Below are 27528 nucleotides of genomic sequence, written 5' to 3' on the forward strand. Positions count from 1 at the left end.
ACACATGGGCGGCACCAAGGGGATGCTAGAGTGCCCCCTGGATTTGTCATAGCACCCCAAAGAAAATAATTCCTCATTTATTATTTTAGTTTAATTTCATCCCATGTTTTGAAGGCCTTGTCTACACTGAAATTGAACTTCTGCTATACACCTTTTTCTTTATCATTTTCAAAAAGTGTTCCATTCAAGAAATATCTCCGTCCTCACAGATCCACTGAAACCGCATGAAAATGCTGTAGTACATATGCCAGGCCTGTATGCAGCGCTGTAACACCAAGACATGGGACTAATGTAGCAACAAAAGCTGAAACTTCAGAAGCCGGCTCACGGATTAAATAAAGTCTTTTAATCTGATCTGTTGCCAGAATTCAAGATCACAGATAAAAACTGTTCTACACATGACACCCTTGTTTTGGAAGATGACGTCGATAATTCATTATGACGGAGGTTACTTTGTTGAGGGTTTTTTTTTAAAGAGTTTTTAAAGAAGCCCCCCAGCTTCTGTCTGCTCAGTGAGTTTCTCAGACTGAGCTGGAGGACACCGGCATTCTTCCACAACCAGGAAGAAAATAACAATATATGCTAAATAAAATATGCTAAATTAGACTGTTAAATGACACTGTTAACAACATGTTACAGAGGCAGGGCGATGACATCATCCTTTGAGTTTTCCACAATAAGACACTTATGGTGTTTTCAGATTTATGTGATTAGACAAATATTCCACTCATAAAAGAAAAGAACATTCAAGAGAACTGATTGTTTTACGCAAAATGAGTGTAACATGACGTTCAATGACATCACGTTCAACAATGTCACAATAATAATAAATTTTATTTAGAATGCACCTTTCATTAATAAAAATCTCAAAGTGCAACAGGAAAAAAATAAAACCAAGGATAAATAAGAGAATAACAACATAAAATCTTAAGATACAACCCCAATTCCAATGAAATTGGGACGTTGTGTAAAATGTAAATAAAAACAGAATACAATGATTTGCAAATCATCTTCAACCTATATTCAATTGAATACACCACAAAGACAAGATATTTAATGCTGAAACTGATAAACTTTATCGTTTTTGTGCAAATATTTGCTCATTTTGAAATGGATGCCTGCAACAGGTTTCTAAAAAGCTGGGACGGTGGTATGTTTACCACTGTGTTACATCACCTTTCCTTCTAACAACACTCAATAAGCATTTAGGAATGTAAATGTTTATTACATGGAAAACAATACAAAAACTTTGGGACTTTTTTTTGTCTGTTGACTGCGAATATCTGGTTTATACGATGATGGTTTAGGTGAGTTTTTCTGTACATGGGACTGAACAATAAATTTACCTCTCAAAAGCTTTGATGATGAAGTCACTTCCATCCCACACAGCTGACTTTATTTTCCCAAATTTTTCTTCTGTTCGGATCTGAAGGGGATCTGTACTTCTTGAAGCCCTTGATGTTGTTATGTGTCGGACGCAGCTCGGAGAACCGACCAGCGTTTGAAGGACCCAGTATGAAATAAGCAGAGCACGGTACAAAGGCTAACTGAATTTAATACATAACAGTGATGTGATACAAAACAACAAAAGAATGTGCGGTCTGGCGTGGTGGTGATACGGTGCGCTCCCAGCAGCGCTAACGGTCCGGAGCCAGAAGCCGTTCGGACCCAAGGACCCCGCCGACACCCCCCAGGTGGCCGCAACAAACCGAGTCTGTGAAAGAAGGAACCATTATGTGAGTCCACACTCTACACACAGAGAGACCACTCAAAGGTGTACATAAACAGCAAACACTTCCTGGCTTAATTACTAATCAGCTTCTCAACCTGCAGGCATGGAACATCCAGTTCACAAAACTCCACTGCAGTGGAAGCCGATACATGACTAACGTACAGCTCAATATAATAAGGTGTGAGGGACACCACATTTACTGACTGTATAAACGTTAGTCACAAAATCTAACGTACCTCAGGAAGTGTGCTGACGAGCGTGAGACCTTACCCCCTCCTCTTTCACAGACCGTGCATCAAACCCTGGACGTTCTCTGCATCCACTGATGATGAGATGGCTCCCGAGACGACGATCTCACCCGTCTGGTCACAAGGTCGAGTCTCTGGCAAATACACACTGTATACTCCAGTCTTAAATGCCACCATGTTCCAATCCATATAGATGCACCACAGCTGTGAGTCCTGACGAGCCGCAGGTGATCAGGGTGAGGTCCTGATAACCTCAGCAACACAGCCACTCAGTCCCAAATGCAAGCCACCTGGAAGGAAAAACAAAAGACAGAAACAAAAAGGCAGCCAGGCCCCCCCAGCCATACAACAGATGTGTCTATTTGTGGCTCCAAATGCACAGCAACCCGTCATTTACAGCGAATAAATAAATAAAATGGCCTCCCACATCCAGAAACATGCAGGTTGGGTGAATTGGTGACTTTAAGTTGCCTGTCAACAGGTGACCCTGCGATGCACCGGCATCCTGTCCAAGGTCTACCCCCCACTCACCACAGAGACAGCTGGGACAGGCTCCAGCTCTCCCATGATTTTTCATCAGGTGTAGAAGCACTGGCGGTACAGTGACACCAACACACCATCAGGAGTACCTGGGATTCAGAACACCACTTTTCAGTCCAAAGGCAAGTGCTGAAACTTATCTTGATATTGGATCTTGATATCACAGATCCAATGTGAATGTAGCCAAGAAGCTTTGCTAAATCAAGGAAAAAGAACGATGGCATCACTGCACTGAAATGAATCACAGACCTTTTGGGTTGGACGGGCAAAACCCAGAACTTCAAAGTGGGAAAAACCAGCAATGTGCTTTCTACAAAATCCAGTCTCCTCCAACTTTTTTTAACACTTTGTTTATTTTTTTTCATAATAACAGAAGCAAGTTCCACAGCCAATTGAACTGTGAGTTAAGTTTCATGTTGGTACCATAAGTGAAATATTTAGTGGGTTTAGTGGGTCTTCAGCCACTGTCTTTGTTTGCCAAATTAAAAGTACCTGCTCACAGCAGCTGTGCATGCATGCGTGTGTGCGTGCACACACGCATGCATGTATTTATGTATGTCTATATGTATGTATGTGTGTGCATGTGTACAGTACACGATAACAAACTGCTACAAGCATGAAGTACGGCGAAAAACATCACAGATTTACTGACTACAGTCAGAGACAAACCATGTCTTCCACTCAGTCTAAGTTCAAAACATCACAGCACAAGAACTGTATCCTTTAAAGTCACAAGAATTATCTCAAATCAAAACAAGATCAGTCCTCAAAACAGTTAAGCACATAAAATCTTTAACTTGCCTGGTAACATCTGATACCTTGGAAACATCATCCATGGCCATCAGGACATGACGCATGAGTTTCTTCTTCCTGTAGTGCATCTTCAGTGTTTGTGTTAATGTTATTCTTAAGGGAATAACTCTGTTGTGTCTGATGATTTGTGGACGTTAATGCTGGATTTTATGGTCGCAAGTTGAGTTTTACCAGCGATGCGTTAGCGGAGCCGCTAAAAGTCAACGATCCAATTCCATTGTTTGCATGGTTTATTTTTCTGTAAGTAATTCGATTGGTGAATCACTGTGAAAGGGTGAGGTCGGCTCATCAAAGCTTACCATCGCAACAGCGTCTTCATGCCAAGCTGGAAATTCTGTGAGCAGACCCACAGATTTCTACATCTCATCAGCTGCATTGAGTTAAATCCACGGTAAATCCATCAATCAGTCCCGTTAAATCCATTATTTCAGCATCGTCCTCACTGCACTAGTTTCTGTCACTCTCAGGTGACAGCGCAATTATTTACATCTACATAGCAGCACGCGCAGTCTGTGTTTTCCCAACACTGAAATCAACAGCTAAGCTTGGGGAACCTTCTCCTATCTCATTCAAACAAATGACTTTCACCTTTTCTTCTAACGTTAAAACTTTTCTTTTCCCAGATGTGGAGCCATTTTTCTTTGTTCTTTTGTTTACTGAAGCAAGGTCACGTTCACGGGAGAGTTTTGATGCAACCTCTGTGGCCAAACTTGGCTGGTAAATTACACAATTGTAAATAAAAAAAAAAAAAAAAAAAAAAAATATATATATTATAATATATATATATAATTTTTACTTGTTTCTCATATAATCTTAAAGCATCTCTTATAGCAAGAGGATTGTTGGAACGTTTCTTTGACTGCTTGCATCCCGGACAGGAGGACCACATCCTGATTTATTGGTAAAAGGCAAGCGTTTTACTACAAGGACACAAAAACTAGACAATAAAAGTAGACTGGGGAAGATGGGGCAGGACAGCCCCATGAGGACATCCAAAAAAGAAGATCATTACAATGACATTAAAAGCTACAGTTTTTTTTGGGGGGGGGGGGGGGGGCTTTATCATTTCTGTGAATTTTCCTGAATCATTTCAGCTGACTGAATAAAACTGTCTTATACTGTAGTTAAGTACTTGTAACATTACAATGACTGACCTTGAACGATGATGTGTACAGAAGCCACGGTGTGCAGGGTTGGAAGCGAGGAAACGGTCACCTCACACACATACTCTCCTGTCGTTTCATAGCTGGCATCCTGGATGAGCAACATGTTCCCCTGTCCCATCTGCTTCCCATCCTACAAAAAAATAAATCCGCACAAAGACAGAAGAATAGGTCACGTTCGTGCTGATTTCCTCTGCCATGTCACTTGTAACATTACAGTCAATGCGCCATTACTTCCTGTGTATAATCACATGAGCAAATATTACCATGTTAGTGCTAAATGTTTTGGGAAACCAATGCTGGCATTTCCAAAGTAACAAGAGACGTTAAAAAGGGGATCAAATCAATCAATTTGGCATCCAGAAAGTCCGTTTTATATGACTTTATTTCTTCTTTGTTGTTTGCAGCATTTGCCCCTAGACAATGTAAAAACTAGGGTTTTTCTTTTAAATGAAAACATTTTAAAATAACAAGGTGGGTGGCACAGTGGATTAGCGGTTAGCACTGTTGCGTCACAGCAAAAAGGTCATGGGATTGCTTCCCGCCTGGTCCTTTCTCAATGGAGGCTCCATGTTCTCCCTTGTTTGTGTGGCTTCACTCTGGCTGCTCCGCCTCCTCCCACATCCAGAGACATGCAGGTTGGGTGAACTGGTGACTTTAAATTGACTGCAGGTGAGAGTATGAATGTTTGCCTGTCAACAGGTGACCCTGCGATGCACCGGCATCCTGTCCTGATGATGATTTGGCTTTCCTTCCAGCTGACTTTATTTTCCCAATTTTTCTTCTGTTTCGCTTTAAGGGAATCTGTACTCTTGAAGCCCTTGTTGTGTCTATTTGTGCCTCCAAATGCACAACAACCCGGCATTTTCAGTGAATAAATAAATAAAATAGCTGGATTTACATGCAGACACATTAACAGTGAACGCTATTTTGAACTAAAGATGGCACCATGAGTCATGTGACCATATTTTTTTGACTCCTCATGTCGCCACTCTCTCTATCAAGGCACTCTACTTTTGGGTGTCTGGCTCGGACCCCCACCACTGAAAATGTCTGTCATGCTCATTTCTGATAAAGTGGTCCCTACTGGTAAATTTGAAGCTGGTTTGAAGTTCGACAATGGAACCCACCACCTCCACCTCCAATGTCGATGTGGCTGCTCATAGCTGTGGTCGCAAGGTCTCTGGTGCCTGTCGCGGCGGCAATCCCCGAACCCGGTGGTGGACACCGGAAGTAAGGGATGCCGTCAAGCTGAAGAAGGAGTCCTACTTATCTGTTGGTAGGTGGGACCCCAGTGGCAGCTGACAGGTACCGGCAGGCCAAGCGTGCCGCAGCCCGTGTGGTCGCAGAGGCAAAAACCCGGGTCTGGGAGGAGTTCGATCGGTCGGCCTCGAAGAGATTCTGGAAAACCGTCCGACGCCTCAGGAGGCGGAAGCAGCTCTCCACCAGCACTGTTTACAGTGTGGGTGGGAGCTGTTGACCCTGACTGGGGATGTTGTCGGGTGGTGGAAGGAGTACTTCGAGGATTTCCTCAATCCCATCGTCACGTCTTCCGAAGAGGAAACAGAGACTGGGGACTCGGAGGTGGACTCATCCATTACCCAGGCCGAAGTCACCGAGGTGGTTAGAAAGCTCCTCGGTGGCAAGGCTCCTGGGGTGGATGAAATCCGTCCTGAGTACCTTAAGTCTCTGGATGTTGTTGGGCTGTCTTGGCTGACACGCCTCTGCAACATCGTGTGGGTTAGGGTTAGGGTTTCAAGTTGTTACCCCAATGAGCTGATCTAGCATGATTTTTGGTGCCCTTTTTTAGGTCTGGCAGGTGTACCCTACCACCAAAAACATCTGTCATTGGTCATTTCTAATACACTTTATTATGCTTATTACATTTTGACTTGCTTTTCTTTGTTACTTACAAAAGCTAAGCTAGCTCAAATTTTCCATGTACTATCCTGCCCCTGAGGACCACACCCACCAGCAGGGGACTGGCAGATTTCCGTTTCCTTGTTTGTCCAAGTACATAGACTAAGATGGTGTGGAAGGAAAAAACGAAGAGACGATGTGAAGGACCCAATAAAAATGAAGAAAAGAAAGAACTGTTGAATTTCTCACCATTTGAGTTCAAAGATTTTAATTTACTAACCTCAGTGTAACACAGAAATGGAGTACCGTATTTTCCAGCGTGTAAGTTGCATTTTTTTTTAACTTTGGGAGGTTCAGCGACTTATCCTCAAATGTGACCTATTTCAAAAAATCCCATGTTTGTTACTAATAGTTATTATTATAATAACTACTTATGTTGGACTTTCCCAATAATCAAAGCACTGAACAAAATGATAAATGAGAGAGAGAGAGAGAGAGAGAGAGAGAGAGAGACAGAGAGTGCAAAAGCATTAGAGTTGTAGAAAAACAAAACAACAGTCTTACCAGGAGAGAAGGGAGCCGTCGAAGTGGCCGTGGGAACTGTGGACAAATAAAACCACACGTGAGTATCTGAACACAGACACATGTTTACAGTTTATTGACGATGGACATGTCTTTTACATGACTGCTTCTGCACACCGTCTTTCCAAGCTAGACAGTGTTGTACCATGGGACACTGGGAAGTATTACCAACTGTAGCTCCCTGACTCACCACTGTGTACTTTATTCTACCGTTAAGCGGACGTCTTTAGACGCCCGACGCCTCAGCCGTTGGTATTTATTTATTTACTAAATCATTCTGGGTAGGACTCTTTTGTATTTGTCTTCTCTTTTCATAAGGACACATGGACATCTTGATCTCTGGTCTATAGATGCTTTGCACTTTGTTATGCCCAAAGCAAGAACTGCACTGACCTCAGGAGGCCCTGCACTTAAATTTAAAGACAGAGATATGTATGTGGGACACAAATAGACTGTATTTAAGACAGAAAGATAAAAACAAAGACATGCATGTAGGACAGTGTGGGCCCATACCCGGCCGTCACTGGTGACAGGGGCTGCGAGGGCTATGCCACGAGTAGGAGGGTCGCCGCGGTGAACACGGAAGCCCAAGGCGCGGGCCCGGGTGGAGCGGGTGCAGATCATGGTGGTAGTAGCAAATATTCAAAAGAGAACTCTGAAGGCCGAAGTGGAGAAGGGTTCCATGTGAACAGCAATGTTAACTGATTCCATCTGCTCAAAGTGATATTAATCAGTGAAATCACCTGCTGGAGTCAGTGGCTGCAAAGAAAACCTGCAGCCTCTTGGCCCTTTCTGGAACAAGTTGCCCACCCCTGCTATAGATCATACCTTGCTACTGGACAAATTACAGACGTATGGTATCAGGGGATTGGCACATGATTGGATAGCGAGCTACTTACACAACAGGTATCTGTGTGTCCACATTGGTGGAAGATTACTTGTGGGGTGTCCCAGGATTCAGTCTATGGGACATTGTTGTTTTGTTTGTATATTAATGATATGTTTGGTTTCCAAGTATGTAAGTTGTATTTTATTTGTGAATAATACGACTGTGTTTTGTAGTGGGGATCATTTGGGACAGCTCCTGGACAAGATGGAGAACAATTACAATTTATACAATGGTTCGATTTAAATAAATTATCACTCAATTCTGCTGAAACTAAGTGTATCATATTTGGAAATAAGTGCAGGAATGTAAGCAAAAATCTATAATTACATGATATTGAAATTGTAACAGATACAAAATTTCTTGGTGTTTATATTGACAATAGATTAAGCTGGAAAACACATATGAACTATGTTAAAGCTAAAATTTCCAAAACCATTGCAATTCAGCATACAGCACAAGACTTCCTCTCCCATCATGCATTGACCATTTTATACCATGCATTACTTGTTCCATATATGACATACTGTGTCGAGGTTTGAGGGAATACATATAGAACTAATACAAGACAGCTATAAGAATTATCAGTAATAAACCATATCATGAGCCAACAGATCCGTTATTTGCTTGTCTACAAATTTTAAAATTCTGGTACTTGGTTGAGTATTACAATACAGATTATGTCCATGATCTGTTTAAAATGAGGGATTCCAGTAACAGTTTGAGAGGAACATTATTATTTGAGAAATTGGAGAGCCGAACTGATGTTAAAATTCATGTTTCCGTCGGGGGTGTGTGTTATGACCGGCTCAAAGCCATAACAAAAATGGAGACCATGCCGGAGTAACGTGCACAAAATAAGAATTTAACAAAAACAAAGATGAGGTGTGAATGTCAGCATCAGTGGTGAAGGCAGGTGTTTGGATGTATTGTATGTGTGCGAAGATGTGTGATATGTGAAATTAAAAAGCAAAGTCAAAGGTGCATGTCGAAGGACACGGAGCCCAGCAGCCGCACGTCAGGCCCCGAAGCAGCAGAGAGGGAGAACTAAGCTTTATAGTGCGTCCTCCGGAAATGAGCACCCTGCAGACAAAGAAGAGGGCAAAACAAACAACCAAATGCCCAGCCCACAAGGCCCAGGGCTGTAACACCCCCCTCACAAAAAGGGGACCCATCAGGGACCTTTACAAACCCATACAAAAAAATTTAACTCATGAAAGGAATCTAATGTACCTCTAGAAGGTGGACAATGTGTGAACCAGGTCACAACATTGTCGTAGACGTTTGGACCACAGAGGTATCCAGGCACCTAAAACACTAGAAGTTTAGACAAAGATCTCGTGGCAAACAGGCACAACAGAGCAGAACACCTGGTCACCAGTCTTCACAGGTGTCTGCCAGGCAAAGTTGTTCAATGCGCCCGAGACAACGCATCCGCCACCACATTATCACAGTCTTTAATATGTTGTATTTCAAGGCAATAAGATTGAAGCAATAGGGCCCAACGCATTAAACCTTGGTTGGGAGACTACAGACTGCTGAGGAAGGTCAGCGGATTATGATCGGAAAAACAGTTACGGACCACATCCGACATAAACACTAAAATGCTGTAAAGACCAAATCAAAGCAAGTGTTTCTTTTTCAATAACGGAATAGTTCCTCTGATGACGATTGAATTTTCTTGAAAAGAAACAAACTGGTCTATTCACCCATCATCTGCCTGCAACAACACAGCGCCTGCACCAACGAACTTGCATCGACCTCCAACTGAAATGCCCTGTCCCACCTAGGAGCAGCCAAAACAGGGCATTTGAAAGTAATGCCTTGACATGCTCAAATGCTTTCTGGCATAGATTGGTCCACACAAATTTTACCTTTCCTTTTAAAAGATCGGTCAGGGGCGCTACCACAGTAGAAAAATTTTACAGAAACACCTGTAATAGCCCACCATCCCCAAAAACTGCATCAGCTCCTTTTTTGTAGTGGGTAAAGGAAATTGATCAATGGCCTGGACTTTAGCCCGCACAGGCCTCACAGTGCCCTGGCCAACCACACGACCCAGGTATACCGTGCCTTTAGCAAACTCACATTTAGCCAGGTTCACAGTTAGATTGGCCTGAGCCAAGCGGTCAAACACAGCTCCAAGCCGCTCCAAATGCTCCTGCCAGCTATTTGTGAAAACAACCAGGTCGTCTAGGTACACAGCACAGCCTTCCAAGTCCCGCACAACTAAATTCATAAGGCGCTGAAATAACGCTGGTGCATTTCTCAAACCAAACAGCATGACGTTGTACGAGTATAGGCCACTAGGGGTTATAAAAGAAGAATCTGCTTTGCCCTGTCAGGGGGACCTGCCAATACCCCTTTAACAAGTCCAGCTTGGTCACAAAGCTCGCCCCACCACTTGGTCCACACAGTCTTCCATTCGTGGCAAAGGAAAGGAGTCAGGTTTGTGACTGCATTTACTTGACGAAAGTCAGTGCAGAAACGTGGACTCCCATCAGACTTAGGGACCAGAAGGCAAGGAGAAGCCCAGCTAGAATCAGAAGCACCGCAATATCATTCTCAATCATATACCCCACTTCTGCCTCGAGATGAATGCTTTTTTCAGGATGTACTCTGTAAATCTTTGCCTTATAGGCTTAGCATCTCCAACATCAATTGTCGTGCTTTAACCAGGGTTGCGTGATGGAGTATCACCAAAAATACAAGGAAAGCTGTGAATTAACTGGACCAACTGATCTCTTTGCCATGGCGCCAAGTGGCCCAAAAACTTTACAACCTTTCCAAAGACTCTGTATTTTTCAACCGACCAGTTACAATAGCATCATCCGGACTAGGAAGATCGTCAACATCCAGCTCTGCCACAACTGGAGATCCTGATGGAACAGACATACAAACAGGATGAGCTACAGAATTCAAAACTGAGTCAGGCTCATGAGCAACATAAGGTCTCAACAGATTAACATGAAACAGTTTCATGCGTGACCTATGGTCAGGTGTAGAAATTAAATAGTTCAAATCTGACAGCTTCTTTAGCACAGAATAAGGACCACAATACTTGGTCTGAAAAGGAGATGTAACCAACGGCATCGAGGCCAGCACTTGATCACCAGGAAAAAACTCTCTATGCTCCATCTTAGAGTCATAGCGCTTTTTCATTTTAAACTGCACTCCCGCAAGCTTTTTCTTAGCAGTTTCCTGAGCAAAATATAGTCTATATCGGAAGCCATTCACAAAATCCAATAAATTACTGGGAGGGTCAGAATCTCTCCAACCATCCTGTACCAACGCCAGGGGACCACAGACCTTATGGCCAAATACCAGGTCATTAGGGCTAAACCCTGTGCTTTCCTGGACCACCTCTCGAGCAGCCAGCAACATCCACGGTAAGGCCTCTTCCCAATCACCCTGCATTTGGACACAAAAGGAACGCAACATGGCCTTTAAAGTCTGGTGAAATCGTTCAAGCGCGCCCTGACTCTGCGCATGACAAGCAGAAGAAAGATTGTGTGTCACATTTAGTTGTTTAAGGACCTGTGCAAACAATTTCGAACAAAAGTTCGATCCCCTGTCAGATTGTAGCACACGTGGGACACCCAAAACAGAAAAAAACTGAGACAATGCACGGACTACAGATTTTGCAGTAATGGTACAAAGAGGATATGCAGCTGGATACCGAGTGCACAGACACATCACAGTCAACAAGTAACAGGCCCCGGACTTAGACAGTGGCAGTGGGCCTACACAATCTATTAACAAATGTTCAAATGGTTGTCCTATAGCTGGAATTGGACACAGTGGAGCTGGTTTCAAAGACTGATTGGGCTTACAAGTCAACTGACACGTGTGACATGATTTATGTACGGAACACATCTCTTTTTAAACAGGGCCAAAAGAAAATACCTCAATACACGGTCTAAGTTTTCCTAACACCCAAATGTCCAGACTGATCATGAGAGATCTGTAAAACCACAGGCCGAAATTTAAGAGGAACAACCACTTGATACACAGGATCACCAATAAACTCATCTAACTGAGGTGTCCATTTTCTCATCAACACATCATTGTGCACAGAGTAGCCATGACACTTGTTCCTAACCTCCACTGCAGAACAACCTCCTCCCACAAAGCCGCCAAAGTGTTGTCTGCTTTTGCTCCTTCACCAAATCACTGCAAGAAATAGACCAGGGAGCCACAGGCACAGTCAAATCATTTTAGAGTCATCATCAGAACACTTATCTCTCTGCGTCCTTGAACGGGTCACCACACAGGCACCGAACACGTCTGGAAACTGCACTTCATTCTCATCAGGCTTATTACGCAGCACAGGAACATCAGTCACCATCACAGGTGGAGGGACATCCGCCCACACCCGGCTACCTGCAATGTCATTGCCTAAGATCATGTCCACCCCATCCACAGGTAAGGCTGGAAGTACCCCAACAGCCACCTCACCCTGGAAAAGATCACACTGAAGCATCATGTTGTGCTGTGGCACACTCAAAACATTCATGCTCATCCCCATAACAGGAATGTCTGAGCCAACAGAATTTTTATTTGAGAATGGCAAAGCAGAAGCCACAATAAGAGTCAAAAGCACCAGTGTCACGTAAAATTCTTACACGCACCTGCTCTTCACTGTCCACCAGGGACACAAAACCATCAGTAATAAATGGCAAATATGACTCCAACTCAGGCTTAACAGTAACCTTGTCACTTCCTGCCCCTTCACAACAGATGCAGTGCACATGGCAGGCTTAGCACCACCAGTACCACTGTTTAAGACGAGACTTCAGTGCATAACAGTCACTTTTCCAGTGTCCGCGCTTGTGACAATAATTACAAACTTGTTCAGACTCCCGTGAAAACCTTCCATTTCTAGACTCGAAATCAGGCCTTTCTGAAAAACCTCCACGTGGACCAGAGCAGCCCAAACTACTCCCAGATGAATGGGTCAGATAATAATCATCAGCAAGCGCCGCAGCCTCCACCACAGACTTAACTCCACGCTCAACAGTGTAAGTTGCAATATGCTCAGAAACATAATTTTTAAACTGTTCCAGCAAATTAAATCACAGAGACTTTCAAAAGTGGTGACATTAGGTGAGGAGCACCAACTGTCAAAATGAGTAAACAGATCCCGCATACACTCCAAATGAGACTTTTCACCACGTTTCCACCCCCCGAAAACACTGTCTATACACCTCAGGCACTAACTCATAGGCTTTAAGTACAGCAGATTTAACAGTACTATCCTCCACACAATCAGCAATATTCAAAGCAGAAAAAAGCCTGTTGAGCTTTACCAGTGAGAACACACTGTAACAACAACATGCATGTAGAATCTGACCAACCACGAGTCTCAGCTAAACGCTCAAAGAAAAAAATGTTTCTGGGTCTTTTTCATTAAATTTTGGAACCAATCTCAAATCACCCAAATCATCCGACGTAACTCCCGCATGCACACCCAGAGGGCGCTCCACACCATCCAGCTTACCTTCAACAATAAGCTGAAGTTTCCGCCTCGCCACCTCAATTTTAGTCATTTCCAACTCCTGATGCTGTCTTTCAGATTCCTGCTCAGCTTCCAATTTCAACAAAAGCAATTCCTTCTGCTGTTCAAAAGATAAACCAGAGGCACTCATCCCAACAGACGAGAGACAAGTCCCCAAACGCACCAGGCCCAACAGTACCAGGCTTTAAAACACCAGTCTCAAACAACTTGGACTTCAAATTACCTTTAATATATTCTTTAGTTATCTGAATTGTACCAACTTCAACCTTATAATGTGCTGCCAACATCAAAAGTTGCTTTTTTGTACAAACATCCAAGCCATTTCACATGGCGACTCAATAAAATCTTCAACAACTTCATCCATGGCGAAACTTCACAAGAGACCAAACAGAAGGTTAAGTGAGAATCCGTCTAATGTACACCACCGGCTTTAACGACAGCCAACCAAAGACGAGGACGCCCTCGCTAAACTACCTACGCACCAACTTACAAACTCAACCCTAGTCTTCGTGAGGCGTAGCGGTGGGTTTTTAAGCACTTATAACCCAGTGGCACGCTACAGGCGACCAGCACGCTGGCAACCACACGAAACCACGGAAATGCACCCGAGCCGAAGTAGGGAAAGGGAAAAAGTGGAAGCTCCACCCGCCGTACCTCTGCACTAAAAAAACCCCGCGGTGAAACTCCTGTTGGTAAATGCCGCTACAACCTACAAGGGGACACCCGTCTAAACGTAACACCAGTGCACATCAGAGGATTCACACTTACCTTCCACAAAATAACACACTGCGTCCCAAAACCATGGAAAAATGCTCCCTCAAGCTGCACAAACAACGCAACCGAACTTGACTTCTGGCACGTCTCCAAAAAGTGCAAACTAACCAAATAAGGAAAATGACGTCATGGGCTTCCCCCAACACACGCCAATCAGAATGCACAGATAACTCAGACAAGGCCAAAAGCCGACAAAATACAAGCGCTATCCAATACGCCCAAGCACCCAGTCCAACACTGTAATCCACAACAGAAACACGGTTTAGACAAAATGACTTAAACTACAACATGTTACTAAACCTAAAAACGGACGAGCCCCCAATTTGTTATGACCGGCTCAAAGCCATAACAAAAATGGAGACCATGCCGGAGTAACGTGCATAAAATAAGAATTTATTTAACAAAAAAAAGATAAGGTGTGAACGTCAGCGTCAGTGGTGAAGGCAGGTGTTTGGATGTATTGTATGTGTGCGAAGATGTGTGACATGTGAAATTAAAAAGCAAAGTCAAAGGTGCATGTCGAAGGACCCGGAGCCCAGCAACCGCACGTCAGGACCCGAAGCAGCAGAGAGGGAGAACTAAGCTTTATAGTGCGTCCTCCGGAAATGAGCACCCTGCAGACAAAGAAGAGGGCAAAACAAACAACCAAATACCCAGCCCACAAGGCCCAGGGCCGTAACAGTGAATATTTGGAATAATCGTCCTGATAATATTACAATACTTGGTACATTGGTTGGTTTTAAAAGGCTTTACAAAAAGAATATATTCACCCGTTATAGTTTGAAAGATTAGGTTTACCATTTTTGTCATTGTTCACTATTACTTGTTTGGTTGTGTTTTGAAATTCTTGAAAGGGTAGTTGTAAAACAGCTAACTGATCACCTGCAGAGGAATGGTCTATTTGAAGAGTTTCAGTCAGGTTTTAGAATTCATCATAGTACAGAAACAGCATTAGTGAAGGTTACAAATGATCTTCTTATGGCCTCAGACAGTGGACTCATCTCTGTGCTTGTTCTGTTAGACCTCAGTGCTGCTTTTGATACTGTTGACCATAAAATTTTATTACAGAGATTAGAGCATGCCATAGGTATTAAAGGCACTGCGCTGCGGTGGTTTGAATCATATTTATCTAATAGATTACAATTTGTTCATGTAAATGGGGAATCTTCTTCACAGACTAAAGTTAATTATGGAGTTCCACAAGGTTCTGTGCTAGGACCGATTTTATTCACTTTATACATGCTTCCCTTAGGCAGTATTATTAGACGGCATTGCTTAAATTTTCATTGTTACGCAGATGATACCCAGCTTTATCTATCCATGAAGCCAGAGGAGACACACCAATTAGCTAAACTGCAGGATTGTCTTACAGACATAAAGACATGGATGACGTCTAATTTCCTGCTTTTAAATTCAGATAAAACTGAAGTTATTGTACTTGGCCCCACAAATCTTAGAAACATGGTGTCTAACCAGATCCTTACTCTGGATGGCATTACCCTGACCAATGTTGATCAGGATATGTCCTTCAATGCGCATATTAAGCAAATATGTAGGACTGCTTTTTTGCATTTGCGCAATATCTCTAAAATTAGGAAGGTCTTGTTTCAGAGTGATGCTGAAAAACTAATTCATGCATTTATTTCCTCTAGGCTGGACTATTGTAATTCATTATTATCAGGTTGTCCTAAAAGTTCCCTAAAAAGCCTTCAGTTAATTCAAAATGCTGCAGCTAGAGTAGTGACAGGGACTAGAAGGAGAGAGCATATCTCACCCATATTGGCCTCTCTTCATTGGCTTCCTGTTAATTCTAGAATAGAATTTAAAATTCTTCTTCTTACTTATAAGGTTTTGAATAATCAGGTCCCATCTTATCTTAGGGACCTCATAGTACCATATCACCCCAATAGAGCGCTTCGCTCTCAGACTGCAGGCTTACTTGTAGTTCCTAGGGTTTGTAAGAGTAGAATGGGAGGCAGAGCCTTCAGCTTTCAGGCTCCTCTCCTCTGGAACCAGCTCCCAATTCAGATCAGGTAGACAGACACCCTCTCTACTTTTAAGATTAGGCTTAAAACTTTCCTTTTTGCTAAAGCTTATAGTTAGGGCTGGATCAGGTGACCCTGAACCATCCCTTAGTTATGCTGCTATAGACGTAGACTGCTGGGGGGTTCCCATGATGCACTGTTTCTTTCTCTTTTTGCTCTGTATGCACCACTCTGCATTTAATCATTAGTGATTGATCTCTGCTCCCCTCCACAGCATGTCTTTTTCCTGGTTCTCTCCCTCAGCCCCAACCAGTCCCAGCAGAAGACTACCCCTCCCTGAGCCTGGTTCTGCTGGAGGTTTCTTCCTGTTAAAAGGGAGTTTTTCCTTCCCACTGTAGCCAAGTGCTTGCTCACAGGGGGTCATTTTGACCGTTGGGGTTTTACATAATTATTGTATGGCCTTGCCTTACAATATAAAGCGCCTTGGGGCAACTGTTTGTTGTGATTTGGCACTATATAAAAAATTGATTGATTGATTGAATACCAGTTACATCTGGTGGACCTTGCCTCCACGCACAGCCTCAATAGGGGTTGGACCTTATTCTTCTCTGGAGTTGCCCAGGGTGTGAGGTGCCGGGTGGGTGTGGGGATATTCACAAGTCCCTGGGTGACCACTACATTGGAGTTTACCCCAGTAGATGAGAGGGTTGCCTCCTTGCGCCTTTGGTGTCCGGGAGGGAAACTCAGACTGTTGTTTGTGCAAAAGCACCGAACAGCAGTTTGGAGTATTTGGCCTTCTTGGAGTCCCTGAATGGAGTCCTGTATGGGGCTCCCTTGGGGGACTTCAACGCACACGTGGGCATGACAGAGACACCTCGAGAAGCATGATTGGGAAGATCAGGCTCTCCGGTCGAAACCGGAGCGGTCGTTTGTTATTGAACTTCTGTGCTTGTCACAGACTGTCTATTATGAACACCATGTTCGAACATAAGGATCCTCATAAGCAGTGGTGGGCACAGCTAACCAAAAAGATAGCTTCGATAAACATTAATCAGATAACTGAAAAGTTATCTTTTATGACGATAAACCGATAAACTGTTAAAAAATGTATCTTTATTACAGATAACCGATAACCGACAACTTTAAGTATTGATTTGGATGCGGGGCAGGCACATCAGATTACACTGTCGGCTTCTGATGAACCAGTTTCACTTTAAGCGCCGCAGGGGCTGCTGGGTAAATTCAAGGATCACAAACACACAAGAACGCATGAAAAATGAATGAATAAAAAAATAAAACCCCAAACACTATCATCTTTCAAAAGCAGTAAAACACAGTATTAGAAGTCACAGTTTATTTCGGTATTAGATACGTCATTTACAAGCTAAAAGCTGCTGTTTTTTCACACACTCTCAACCCTGCAGCTTAAATAACCGAAATACGTCCATGCATTTTTAATGCATTGATAGGCAGAGTAAAATACACGTAGTAAATATAAATTCTTACCTGCTAGTTTCAGTGGGATTCATCTGAAAAATAATCATCCTGAGATTATCCAAAACGGTCTTAATGCTGAAGAAACATCCCTCTGTACACAGCTGCGCTGTGAGAGCTCCTCTCTCCCACTGAGTCTTGGTGATACCATCAGCCACAAAGAAATCAAATAAAAATAATGTTAAAATTAGTCCATTTTGTGTTTGTGTTGAGTGGACTTCTTCTTCTTCTTTCGGATGGTGGACGGCACCAGCTTAAGGTGCATTTACCACCTGTGAGTGATCGCTGAGATTTTACAAAACCTTAACTCCTGGCAGCCAAAGTCATTTGTTTAGAGGCGATTAAGTAATCCAGCGTCCTTTAGATATTTAAATAATTCTTTTTACATGATGTGTGATGGGTTTTGCAACAGATTTCCAAGGGACAAGAGATGGAAACACTATAACATCCGAAGTGGTGACGCAATGCTCCCTGCGTCGACCGACCAGTCACGTTTTGAGTTTAATGATGACGTCATCAGCAAGCGACAGCCAGTCTGCCATAAATAAACACACAACAGATGGACTAAAATGTTTGATTTTAGGGTTTCCAAACATTTATGACCGTTACACTTTTCTCACTTTACCAGCAAAAAAAAAAGTTATCAGACTGAATGTTATCAGAAATACATTTATCAGAAGATAATTGATCCAATGATGTTTTAAAAACGTATCTGAAAAGCTAATCTGCTAGCAAAAACATTATCTTTGATAATTATCTGCTATCGGATTAGCTGAACTGTGCCCACCACTGCTCATAAATGTAAATGGTACCAGAGCACCCTAGGCCGAAGATCGATGTTAGATTTTGTGATCGTACCATCTGAAAGAGGCCGCATGTTCTGGACACTCAGGTGAAGATAGGGGAAAAGCTGTCAACTGATCATCATCTGGTGGGAGTTTGATCAGAGGATGGGGGAGGACTTTGGACAGACCTGGTGAGCCCAAACGGATAGTATGGATGAACTGGGAACATCTGGAGGAGCCCACTGTCTGACAGATCTTCAACTCACACCTCCGGCGGAGCTTTTCTAGCATCCCTGTGGAGGTTGGGGGCATTGAACAAGAATGGGCAATGCTCAAAGCTTCCTACAGTGGGGAGCTGTGGTGCCTCAAGGGGCGGCAACCGTCGAACACTGTGGTGGACACCAGTGGTCAGGAAAGCCGTCTAACTGAAGAAGGAGTCCTTCCGAGATATGTTATCTCGGAGGACTCCGGAGGAAGTTGCAAGGTACCAGCAGGCCTGAAGGACGGTAGCCTCTACTGTGGGGGAGGCAAAGCAGACTTTCAGTTGGCACCAAGGTGCTTCTGGTGGACCGTGAAGCACCTCAGGTGAGGAAAACAAGGAACCATCCACACTGTTTACAGGAAAGATGGAACTTTAGTAACCACAACTGAGGATGTAATCCGAAACTGGAAGGAACACTCTGAGGAACTCCTGCATCAGACCAGAATGACCTCTATGGTAGGGGCAGAGCTGGAAGGTGATGGAGGATTATTATCAATTTCCATGGTGGAAGTCACTGAGGTAGTCAAACAAGGCCCTGGGGGTTGATGAAATCTGTCCAGAAATGCTGAAAGCTCTGGGTGTGGAGGGACTGTCTTGGATGAGTCGTCTCTTCAACACTGCGTTGAGGTCCGGGACAGTGCCCAAGGAGTGGCAAACTGGGGTGGTGGTCCCCGTATTTAAAAAAGGGGACCAATTGTGTGTGTCAAAAGTGTGTGCCAATTACAGGGGCATCACACTACTCAGCCTCCCTGTATCAAGTCTACACCAACATTTCTGGAGCCTACAAAGCTGCACCATCTCCACACCTGGGTCTCTCTGACCACCTTCCTCTGACCCTGACCCCATCCTAAAAGTCTCTGATCTGCAGAAGCAGACCAGTCACAAGAACTGTCCAAGGTTGGGGGGAGGAAGCCACTTATCTTCTGCAGGACTGTTCTGAGAACACAGACTGGGAGGGGGCAGATCTGGAGGAATCCCCTCAGCTGTCCTGGCCTACATACACTTCTGCACTGAGGCAGTGTTGACCGTCACTGGGGTGTGGTTCGGGAACACATCAAGGTGTTCCCAAATCACAAACCGTGGATGGACAGTCATGTTCGGTCGCTCCTCAAGGTTCGCGATGTTGCCTTCAGGTCAGGTGACATGCAGGCCTACAGCCACGTCCGGAGGGATCTGAAAAGGGGATCAGAGAGGCCAAACAGAGGTACAAGCAGTGCCTCAAATGACACGCTGCCCACAATAACCCCCACAGCATGTGGACTGCCATCAAAGACATACAGACTTTAAGGGCAGCAGCTCACAGATCAGCCCTGACAGCACACTGGCTGACACCCTGAACCATTTCTCTGCACGCTTTAACATGCAGAATATCAGAGCAGATCCTCAAACCACCTCATCAAGTGAAGAACAGGCACTTGTGCTGCAGCAACACCAGGTGAGATCTGCTCTGAGGTGCATCAAGACCTCTAAAGCGGCAGGACCTGACGGGCTGTCAGGCACAGGGCTATGTGCTCAGCCCAGCCCTGTTCACCCTCTTTACTCAGGATTGCACCACCATCCACTGTTCTAAGACATTTGAAGTTTGTTGACAATGAGGAAGCTCTCTACTGGAGGAGGTACAACATCTGACCCAGTGGTGTTCAGAGAATAACCTGCTTCTGAACACCACCAAAACTAAGGAGGTCATTGTGGATTTCAGGAGGACCAGAAAGACCAACCCCCGACCACTTTAGACGGTGGAGGTCGTCAAACACATCCGGGACACCATCTGCTTGCCCTGCTCCCATCAGTGAAGCGATTCTGCAACATAAAAACCTACTAGACTAGCAGATTGAGGAACAACTTTTTCCCCAGAGCTGCAGTCACCATCACTCCCCCCCATACTCACCAGCTTCAGCTACAGACTGAGTCACAGACTATTGCTCCTCCTACTGGATTTTAAACAGCCATGGGCAGTGCAATTCTTACATCTTAGTTTACACTGTAAATAACATGTCTATTGTTGTCTCTTGCACCTTATTGTGCTTACATTTTATTTATTCTATTTTTATATTTGATCATTGCTGCTACTGACTGGTTGTCACCAACAAAGTTTTGTTGTTTGTTACAATGACAATAAAGTCTCTTATCTCTTAAAGTCTTCCAGGGTGCTAGAAAGGAGGGTTCGACCGATAGTCAAACCTCTGATTGAAGAGGAACAACCACGATCCTGGTCGTGGCACAACCGACCAGCTCTTCACTCTCTCAAGGATCCTGGAGGGGCCTGTGAGTATGCCCATCCAGTCTACATGTATTTGAGGACTTGGAGAAGGCGTATTATTGGGTACCCCAGAGATACTGTGGGGGCGCTGCAGGAATATGGAGTCAGGCAGTCCCTTCTCAGGGCCATCCAATCTCTGTACTCACAAAGCAAGAGCTGTGTTCAAGTTCTCTGAAGTAAGTCGGACTCGTTTCCGGTGGGGTTGGCCTCCACCAGGGCTGCGCCTTGTCACCAATCCTGTTTGTGATATTCATGGACAGGATATCGAGGCATAGTCTGGGGGAGGAGGTTTCCAGTTTGGTGGGCTCAGGCTCTAAAAGCAGTGGCTTTTTGCAGATGATGGGTCCTGTTGGCTTCATCGTGACCTCCAACACTGACTGGATTGGTTCACAGCAGAGTGTGAAGGTGCTGGAATGAGGATCAGCACTGCTAAATCTGAGGCCATGGTTCTCAGCAGGAAACTGATGGATTGTCTACTCCAAGTAGGGAATGCGGTCTTGCCCCAAGTGACGGAGTGCAAGTACCTTGGGGTCTTGTTAACGAGTGAAGGGACAATGGAGCGTGAGATTGGCCGGGAATCGGTGCAGCAGGGGCGGTATTGCATTCACTCTACCGTACTGTTGTGACAAAAGGGAGCTGAGTCAAAATCATGGGTACAAGTGGCTTAAATGGACTTCCTTAGGAGGGTGGCTGGTGTCTCCCTCAGAGATAGGGTGAGAAGCTCAGTCATCCGTGGCGAGCTCAGAGGAGAGACACTACTCCTTTACATTGAAAGGAGCCAGCTGAGGTGGTTCAGGCATCTGGTAAGGATGCCTCCTTGTCGCCAACCTAGGGAGGTGTTCCAGGAACGTCCATCTGAGAGGAGACCCTGGGGAACACCCAGGACTAGGTGGAGAGATTATATCTCCACCACTGGCCTGGGAACGTCTTGAGATCACCCAGTCAGAGGTGGTCAATGAGGCTCAGGAAAGGGAAGTCTGGAGTCCCCTGTTGGAGCTGTTGCCCCGCGACCTGATCCCGGATAAGTGTTCAAAGATGAGAGAGTGAGGGTGATGTGCAGAGCTGCAGTAACTACAGAGACCCAAAGTTGATCAGCCACACCATGAAGTTATGGGAAAGAGTTAGAAAGGAGGTGAAGCTCTGTGAGCAGCAATATGGTACTATGTTCAGAAAGAGCACTACAGATGCAATGCTTGCTCTGAGTACTGATGGAGAAGTATAGATAGGGTGCCAAGAGAAGAGTTGTATGAGGAAGCCAGGAGTGGCAGAGAAGTATGTTGGGGTAGTACAGGACATGTACAAGGATAGTGTGACAGTGGTGAGATGCGCAGTAGGAATGACAGACTCATTCATGGTGGAGGCGGGATTACACCAAGGACCAGCTCTCTTTTCTTGTTCACAACGGTGACTGACAGGTTGATGGATGAGATCAGGACCTTTTTCCACAGCAGGGGGTGAAAATCAACTTTCAGTGAAGACAAGCTGGCTTAAAAAAACAGTTCAACCATTATTTCCAGATATTTTTGTCACTTTTATCGTTGTTTTTCCAGAGCAGAGCCTGTGGGAACTCACTGCCTACAAACAGAACCTGAAATAAACAGTAATTATTATCATTGTAACAATCACATCAAAGAATGCACTGGAGCATAATCAGCAGTAATGTCCTGGTACTAGTGGTTCTGCCCCATGACTGGGCTTCCTTTGGAAGAAAAACCTCTTACTGGCTTTGATGGTGAAAGCTTTGACTTCACTGCCCATGTCATTGGAGGCGTTACACAGAGCGCTGATGTCCGACGTTACTTTGACTGACACCACACTGTGAGTCATGTGATCATTTGCCCTTTTCACCACCTCATACCAGTTCTGTGGACACATGCACGCACACGCACACACACACACACACACACACACACACACACACACACACACACACACAACACACACACACACACACACACACACACACAGAGTCACTCTGATAGCATCATCGTGAACATTGGTACAATCACAGAGCTGAAAATGTCTTTTTGACTGCCTTTTGACTTTTGCTACCTGGCTGCCGGTGATGCTCCAGTCGATGCTGGGGAGTGGATGACCCTGTGCCTCACAGCTCAGGTTTACCATCTGACCCGTTTCCTCCTCCTGCTGTACCTCTCTGTCCACACCCACCAGATGGGGACCACCTACACCAAACACACAGTCAACAACTCATTCACCTGCACTACAAACACCACACAGCATTGTGTGTCCATGTCAAAGCTCTTTACTTTAGGGGTCAAGGTCTAAGACACATGGGCGGCACCAAGGGGATGCTAGAGTGCCCCCTGGATTTGTCATAGCACCCCAAAGAAAATAATTCCTCATTTATTATTTTAGTTTAATTTCATCCCATGTTTTGAAGGCCTTGTCTACACTGAAATTGAACTTCTGCTATACACCTTTTTCTTTATCATTTCAAAAAGTGTTCCATTCAGAAATATCTCCGTCCTCACAGATCCACTGAAAACCGCATGAAAATGCTGTAGTACATATGCCAGGCCTGTATGCAGCGCTGTAACACCAAGACATGGGACTAATGTAGCAACAAAAGCTGAAACTTCAGAAGCCGGCTCACGGATTAAATAAAGTCTTTTAATCTGATCTGTTGCCAGAATTCAAGATCACAGATAAAAACTGTTCTACACATGACACCCTTGTTTTGGAAGATGACGTCGATAATTCATTATGACGGAGGTTACTTTGTTGAGGGTTTTTTTTTAAAGAGTTTTTAAAGAAGCCCCCCAGCTTCTGTCTGCTCAGTGAGTTTCTCAGACTGAGCTGGAGGACACCGGCATTCTTCCACAACCAGGAAGAAAATAACAATATATGCTAAATAAAATATGCTAAATTAGACTGTTAAATGACACTGTTAACAACATGTTACAGAGGCAGGGCGATGACATCATCCTTTGAGTTTTCCACAATAAGACACTTATGGTGTTTTCAGATTTATGTGATTAGACAAATATTCCACTCATAAAAGAAAAGAAACATTCAAGAGAACTGATTGTTTTACGCAAAATGAGTGTAACATGACGTTCAATGACATCACGTTCAACAATGTCACAATAATAATAAATTTTATTTAGAATGCACCTTTCATTAATAAAAATCTCAAAGTGCAACAGGAAAAAAATAAAACCAAGGATAAATAAGAGAATAACAACATAAAATCTTAAGATACAACCCCAATTCCAATGAAATTGGGACGTTGTGTAAAATGTAAATAAAAACAGAATACAATGATTTGCAAATCATCTTCAACCTATATCAATTGAATACACCACAAAGACAAGATATTTAATGCTGAAACTGATAAACTTTATCGTTTTGTGCAAATATTTGCTCATTTTGAAATGGATGCCTGCAACAGGTTTCTAAAAGCTGGGACGGTGGTATGTTTACCACCGTGTTACATCACCTTTCCTTCTAACAACACTCAATAAGCATTTAGGAATGTAAATGTTTATTACATGGAAAACAATACAAAAACTTTGGACTTTTTTTTGTCTGTTGACTGCGAATATCTGGTTTATACGATGATGGTTTAGGTGAGTTTTTCTGTACATGGACTGAACAATAAATTTACCTCTCAAAGCTTTGATGATGAAGTCACTTCCATCCCACACAGCTGACTTTATTTTCCCAAATTTTTCTTCTGTTCGGATCTGAAGGGGATCTGTACTTCTTGAAGCCCTTGATGTTGTTATGTGTCGGACGCAGCTCGGAGAACCGACCAGCGTTTGAAGGACCCAGTATGAAATAAGCAGAGCACGGGACAAAGGCTAACTGAATTTAATACATAACCGTGATGTGATACAAAACAACAAAAGAATGTGCGGTCTGGCGTGGTGGTGATACGGTGCGCTCCCAGCAGCGCTAACGGTCCGGAGCCAGAAGCCGTTCGGACCCAAGGACCCCGCCGACACCCCCCAGGTTGCCGCAACAAACCGAGTCTGTGAAAGAAGGAACCATTATGTGAGTCCACACTCTACACACAGAGAGACCACTCAAAGGTGTACACAAACAGCAAACACTTCCTGGCTTAATTACTAATCAGCTTCTCAACCTGCAGGCATGGAACATCCAGTTCACAAAACTCCACTGCAGTGGAAGCCGATACATGACTAACGTACAGCTCAATATAATAAGGTGTGAGGGACACCACATTTACTGACTGTATAAACGTTAGTCACAAAATCTAACGTACCTCAGGAAGTGTGCTGACGAGCGTGAGACCTTACCCCCTCCTCTTTCACAGACCGTGCATCAAACCCTGGACGTTCTCTGCATCCACTGATGATGAGATGGCTCCCGAGACGACGATCTCACCCGTCTGGTCACAAGGTCGAGTCTCTGGCAAATAACACACTGTATACTCCAGTCTTAAATGCCACCATGTTCCAATCCATATAGATGCACCACAGCTGTGAGTCCTGACGAGCCGCAGGTGATCAGGTGAGGTCCTGATAACCTCAGCAACACAGCCACTCAGTCCCAAATGCAAGCCACCTGGAAGGAAAAACAAAAGGACAGAAACAAAAAGGCAGCCAGGCCCCCCCAGCCATACAACAGATGTGTCTATTTGTGGCTCCAAATGCACAGCAACCCGTCATTTACAGCGAATAAATAAATAAAATGGCCTCCCACATCCAGAAACATGCAGGTTGGGTGAATTGGTGACTTTAAGTTGCCTGTCAACAGGTGACCCTGCGATGCACCGGCATCCTGTCCAAGGTCTACCCCCCTCACTCACTCACAGAGACAGCTGGGACAGGCTCCAGCTCTCCCATGATTTTTCATCAGGTGTAGAAGCACTGGCGGGTACAGTGACACCAACCACACCATCAGGAGTACCTGGGATTCAGAACACCACTTTCAGTCCAAAGGCAAGTGCTGAAACTTATCTTGATATTGGATCTTGATATCACAGATCCAATGTGAATGTAGCCAAGAAGCTTGCTAAATCAAGGAAAAAGAACGATGGCATCACTGCACTGAAATGAATCACAGACCTTTTGGTTGGACGGGCAAAACCCAGAACTTCAAAGTGGGAAAAACCAGCAATGTGCTTTCTACAAAATCCAGTCTCCTCCAACTTTTTTTAACACTTTGTTTATTTTTTTTCATAATAACAGAAGCAAGTTCCACAGCCAATTGAACTGTGAGTTAAGTTTCATGTTGGTACCATAAGTGAAATATTTAGTGGGTTTAGTGGGTCTTCAGCCACTGTCTTTGTTTGCCAAATTAAAAGTACCTGCTCACAGCAGCTGTGCATGCATGCGTGTGTGCGTGCACACACGCATGCATGTATTTATGTATGTCTATATGTATGTATGTGTGTGCATGTGTACAGTACACGATAACAAACTGCTACAAGCATGAAGTACGGCGAAAAACATCACAGATTTACTGACTACAGTCAGAGACAAACCATGTCTTCCACTCAGTCTAAGTTCAAAACATCACAGCACAAGAACTGTATCCTTTAAGTCACAAGAATTATCTCAAATCAAACAAGATCAGTCCTCAAAACAGTTAAGCACATAAAATCTTTAACTTGCCTGGTAACATCTGATACCTTGGAAACATCATCCATGGCCATCAGGACATGACGCATGAGTTTTCTTCTTCCTGTAGTGCATCTTCAGTGTTTGTGTTAATGTTATTCTTAAGGGAAATAACTCTGTTGTGTCTGATGATTTGTGGACGTTAATGCTGGATTTTATGGTCGCAAGTGAGTTTTACCAGCGATGCGTTAGCGGAGCCGCTAAAAGTCAACGATCCATTCCATTGTTTGCATGGTTTATTTTTCTGTAAGTAATTCGATTGGTGAATCACTGTGAAAGGGTGAGGTCGGCTCATCAAAGCTTACCATCGCAACAGCGTCTTCATGCCAAGCTGGAAATTCTGTGAGCAGACCCACAGATTTCTACATCTCATCAGCTGCATTGAGTTAAATCCACGGTAAATCCATCAATCAGTCCCGTTAAATCCATTATTTCAGCATCGTCCTCACTGCACTAGTTTCTGTCACTCTCAGGTGACAGCGCAATTATTTACATCTACATAGCAGCACGCGCAGTCTGTGTTTTCCCAACACTGAAATCAACAGCTAAGCTTGGGGAACCTTCTCCTATCTCATTCAAACAAATGACTTTCACCTTTTCTTCTAACGTTAAACTTTTCTTTTCCCAGATGTGGAGCCATTTTTCTTTGTTCTTTTGTTTACTGAAGCAAGGTCACGTTCACGGGAGAGTTTTGATGCAACCTCTGTGGCCAAACTTGGCTGGTAAATTACACAATTGTAAATAAAAAAAAAAAAAAAAAAAAAAAAAATATATATATATATATATATATATATAATTTTTTACTTGTTTCTCATATAATCTTAAAGCATCTCTTATAGCAAGAGGATTGTTGGGAACGTTTCTTTGACTGCTTGCATCCCGGACAGGAGGACCACATCCTGATTTATTGGTAAAAGGCAAGCGTTTTACTACAAGGACACAAAAACTAGACAATAAAAGTAGACTGGGGAAGAATGGGGCAGGACAGCCCCATGAGGACATCCAAAAAAGAAGATC

At 43.9% G+C, this 27528-nt stretch overlaps 1 protein-coding gene across 1 annotated transcript in view; it reads right to left on the minus strand.

Moving 5' to 3' along the window:
- The window catches only part of mcama (melanoma cell adhesion molecule a), a 183755-nt gene that overhangs the window by 50469 nt on the left and 105758 nt on the right, over window positions 1-27528 (minus strand). Inside the window, exons 11-15 of the mRNA XM_034178051.1 lie at window positions 22955-23085; window positions 22624-22765; window positions 6921-6956; window positions 4714-4733; window positions 4488-4629 (exon numbers count right to left, since the gene is read on the minus strand). Of these exons, the coding sequence (XP_034033942.1) occupies window positions 4488-4629; window positions 4714-4733; window positions 6921-6956; window positions 22624-22765; window positions 22955-23085 (471 nt within the window). The remainder of the gene's footprint in view (window positions 1-4487; window positions 4630-4713; window positions 4734-6920; window positions 6957-22623; window positions 22766-22954; window positions 23086-27528) is intronic.

Source organism: Thalassophryne amazonica, chromosome 9, assembly GCF_902500255.1.
Source record: "Thalassophryne amazonica chromosome 9, fThaAma1.1, whole genome shotgun sequence".
NCBI classification, from domain to species: domain Eukaryota; kingdom Metazoa; phylum Chordata; class Actinopteri; order Batrachoidiformes; family Batrachoididae; genus Thalassophryne; species Thalassophryne amazonica.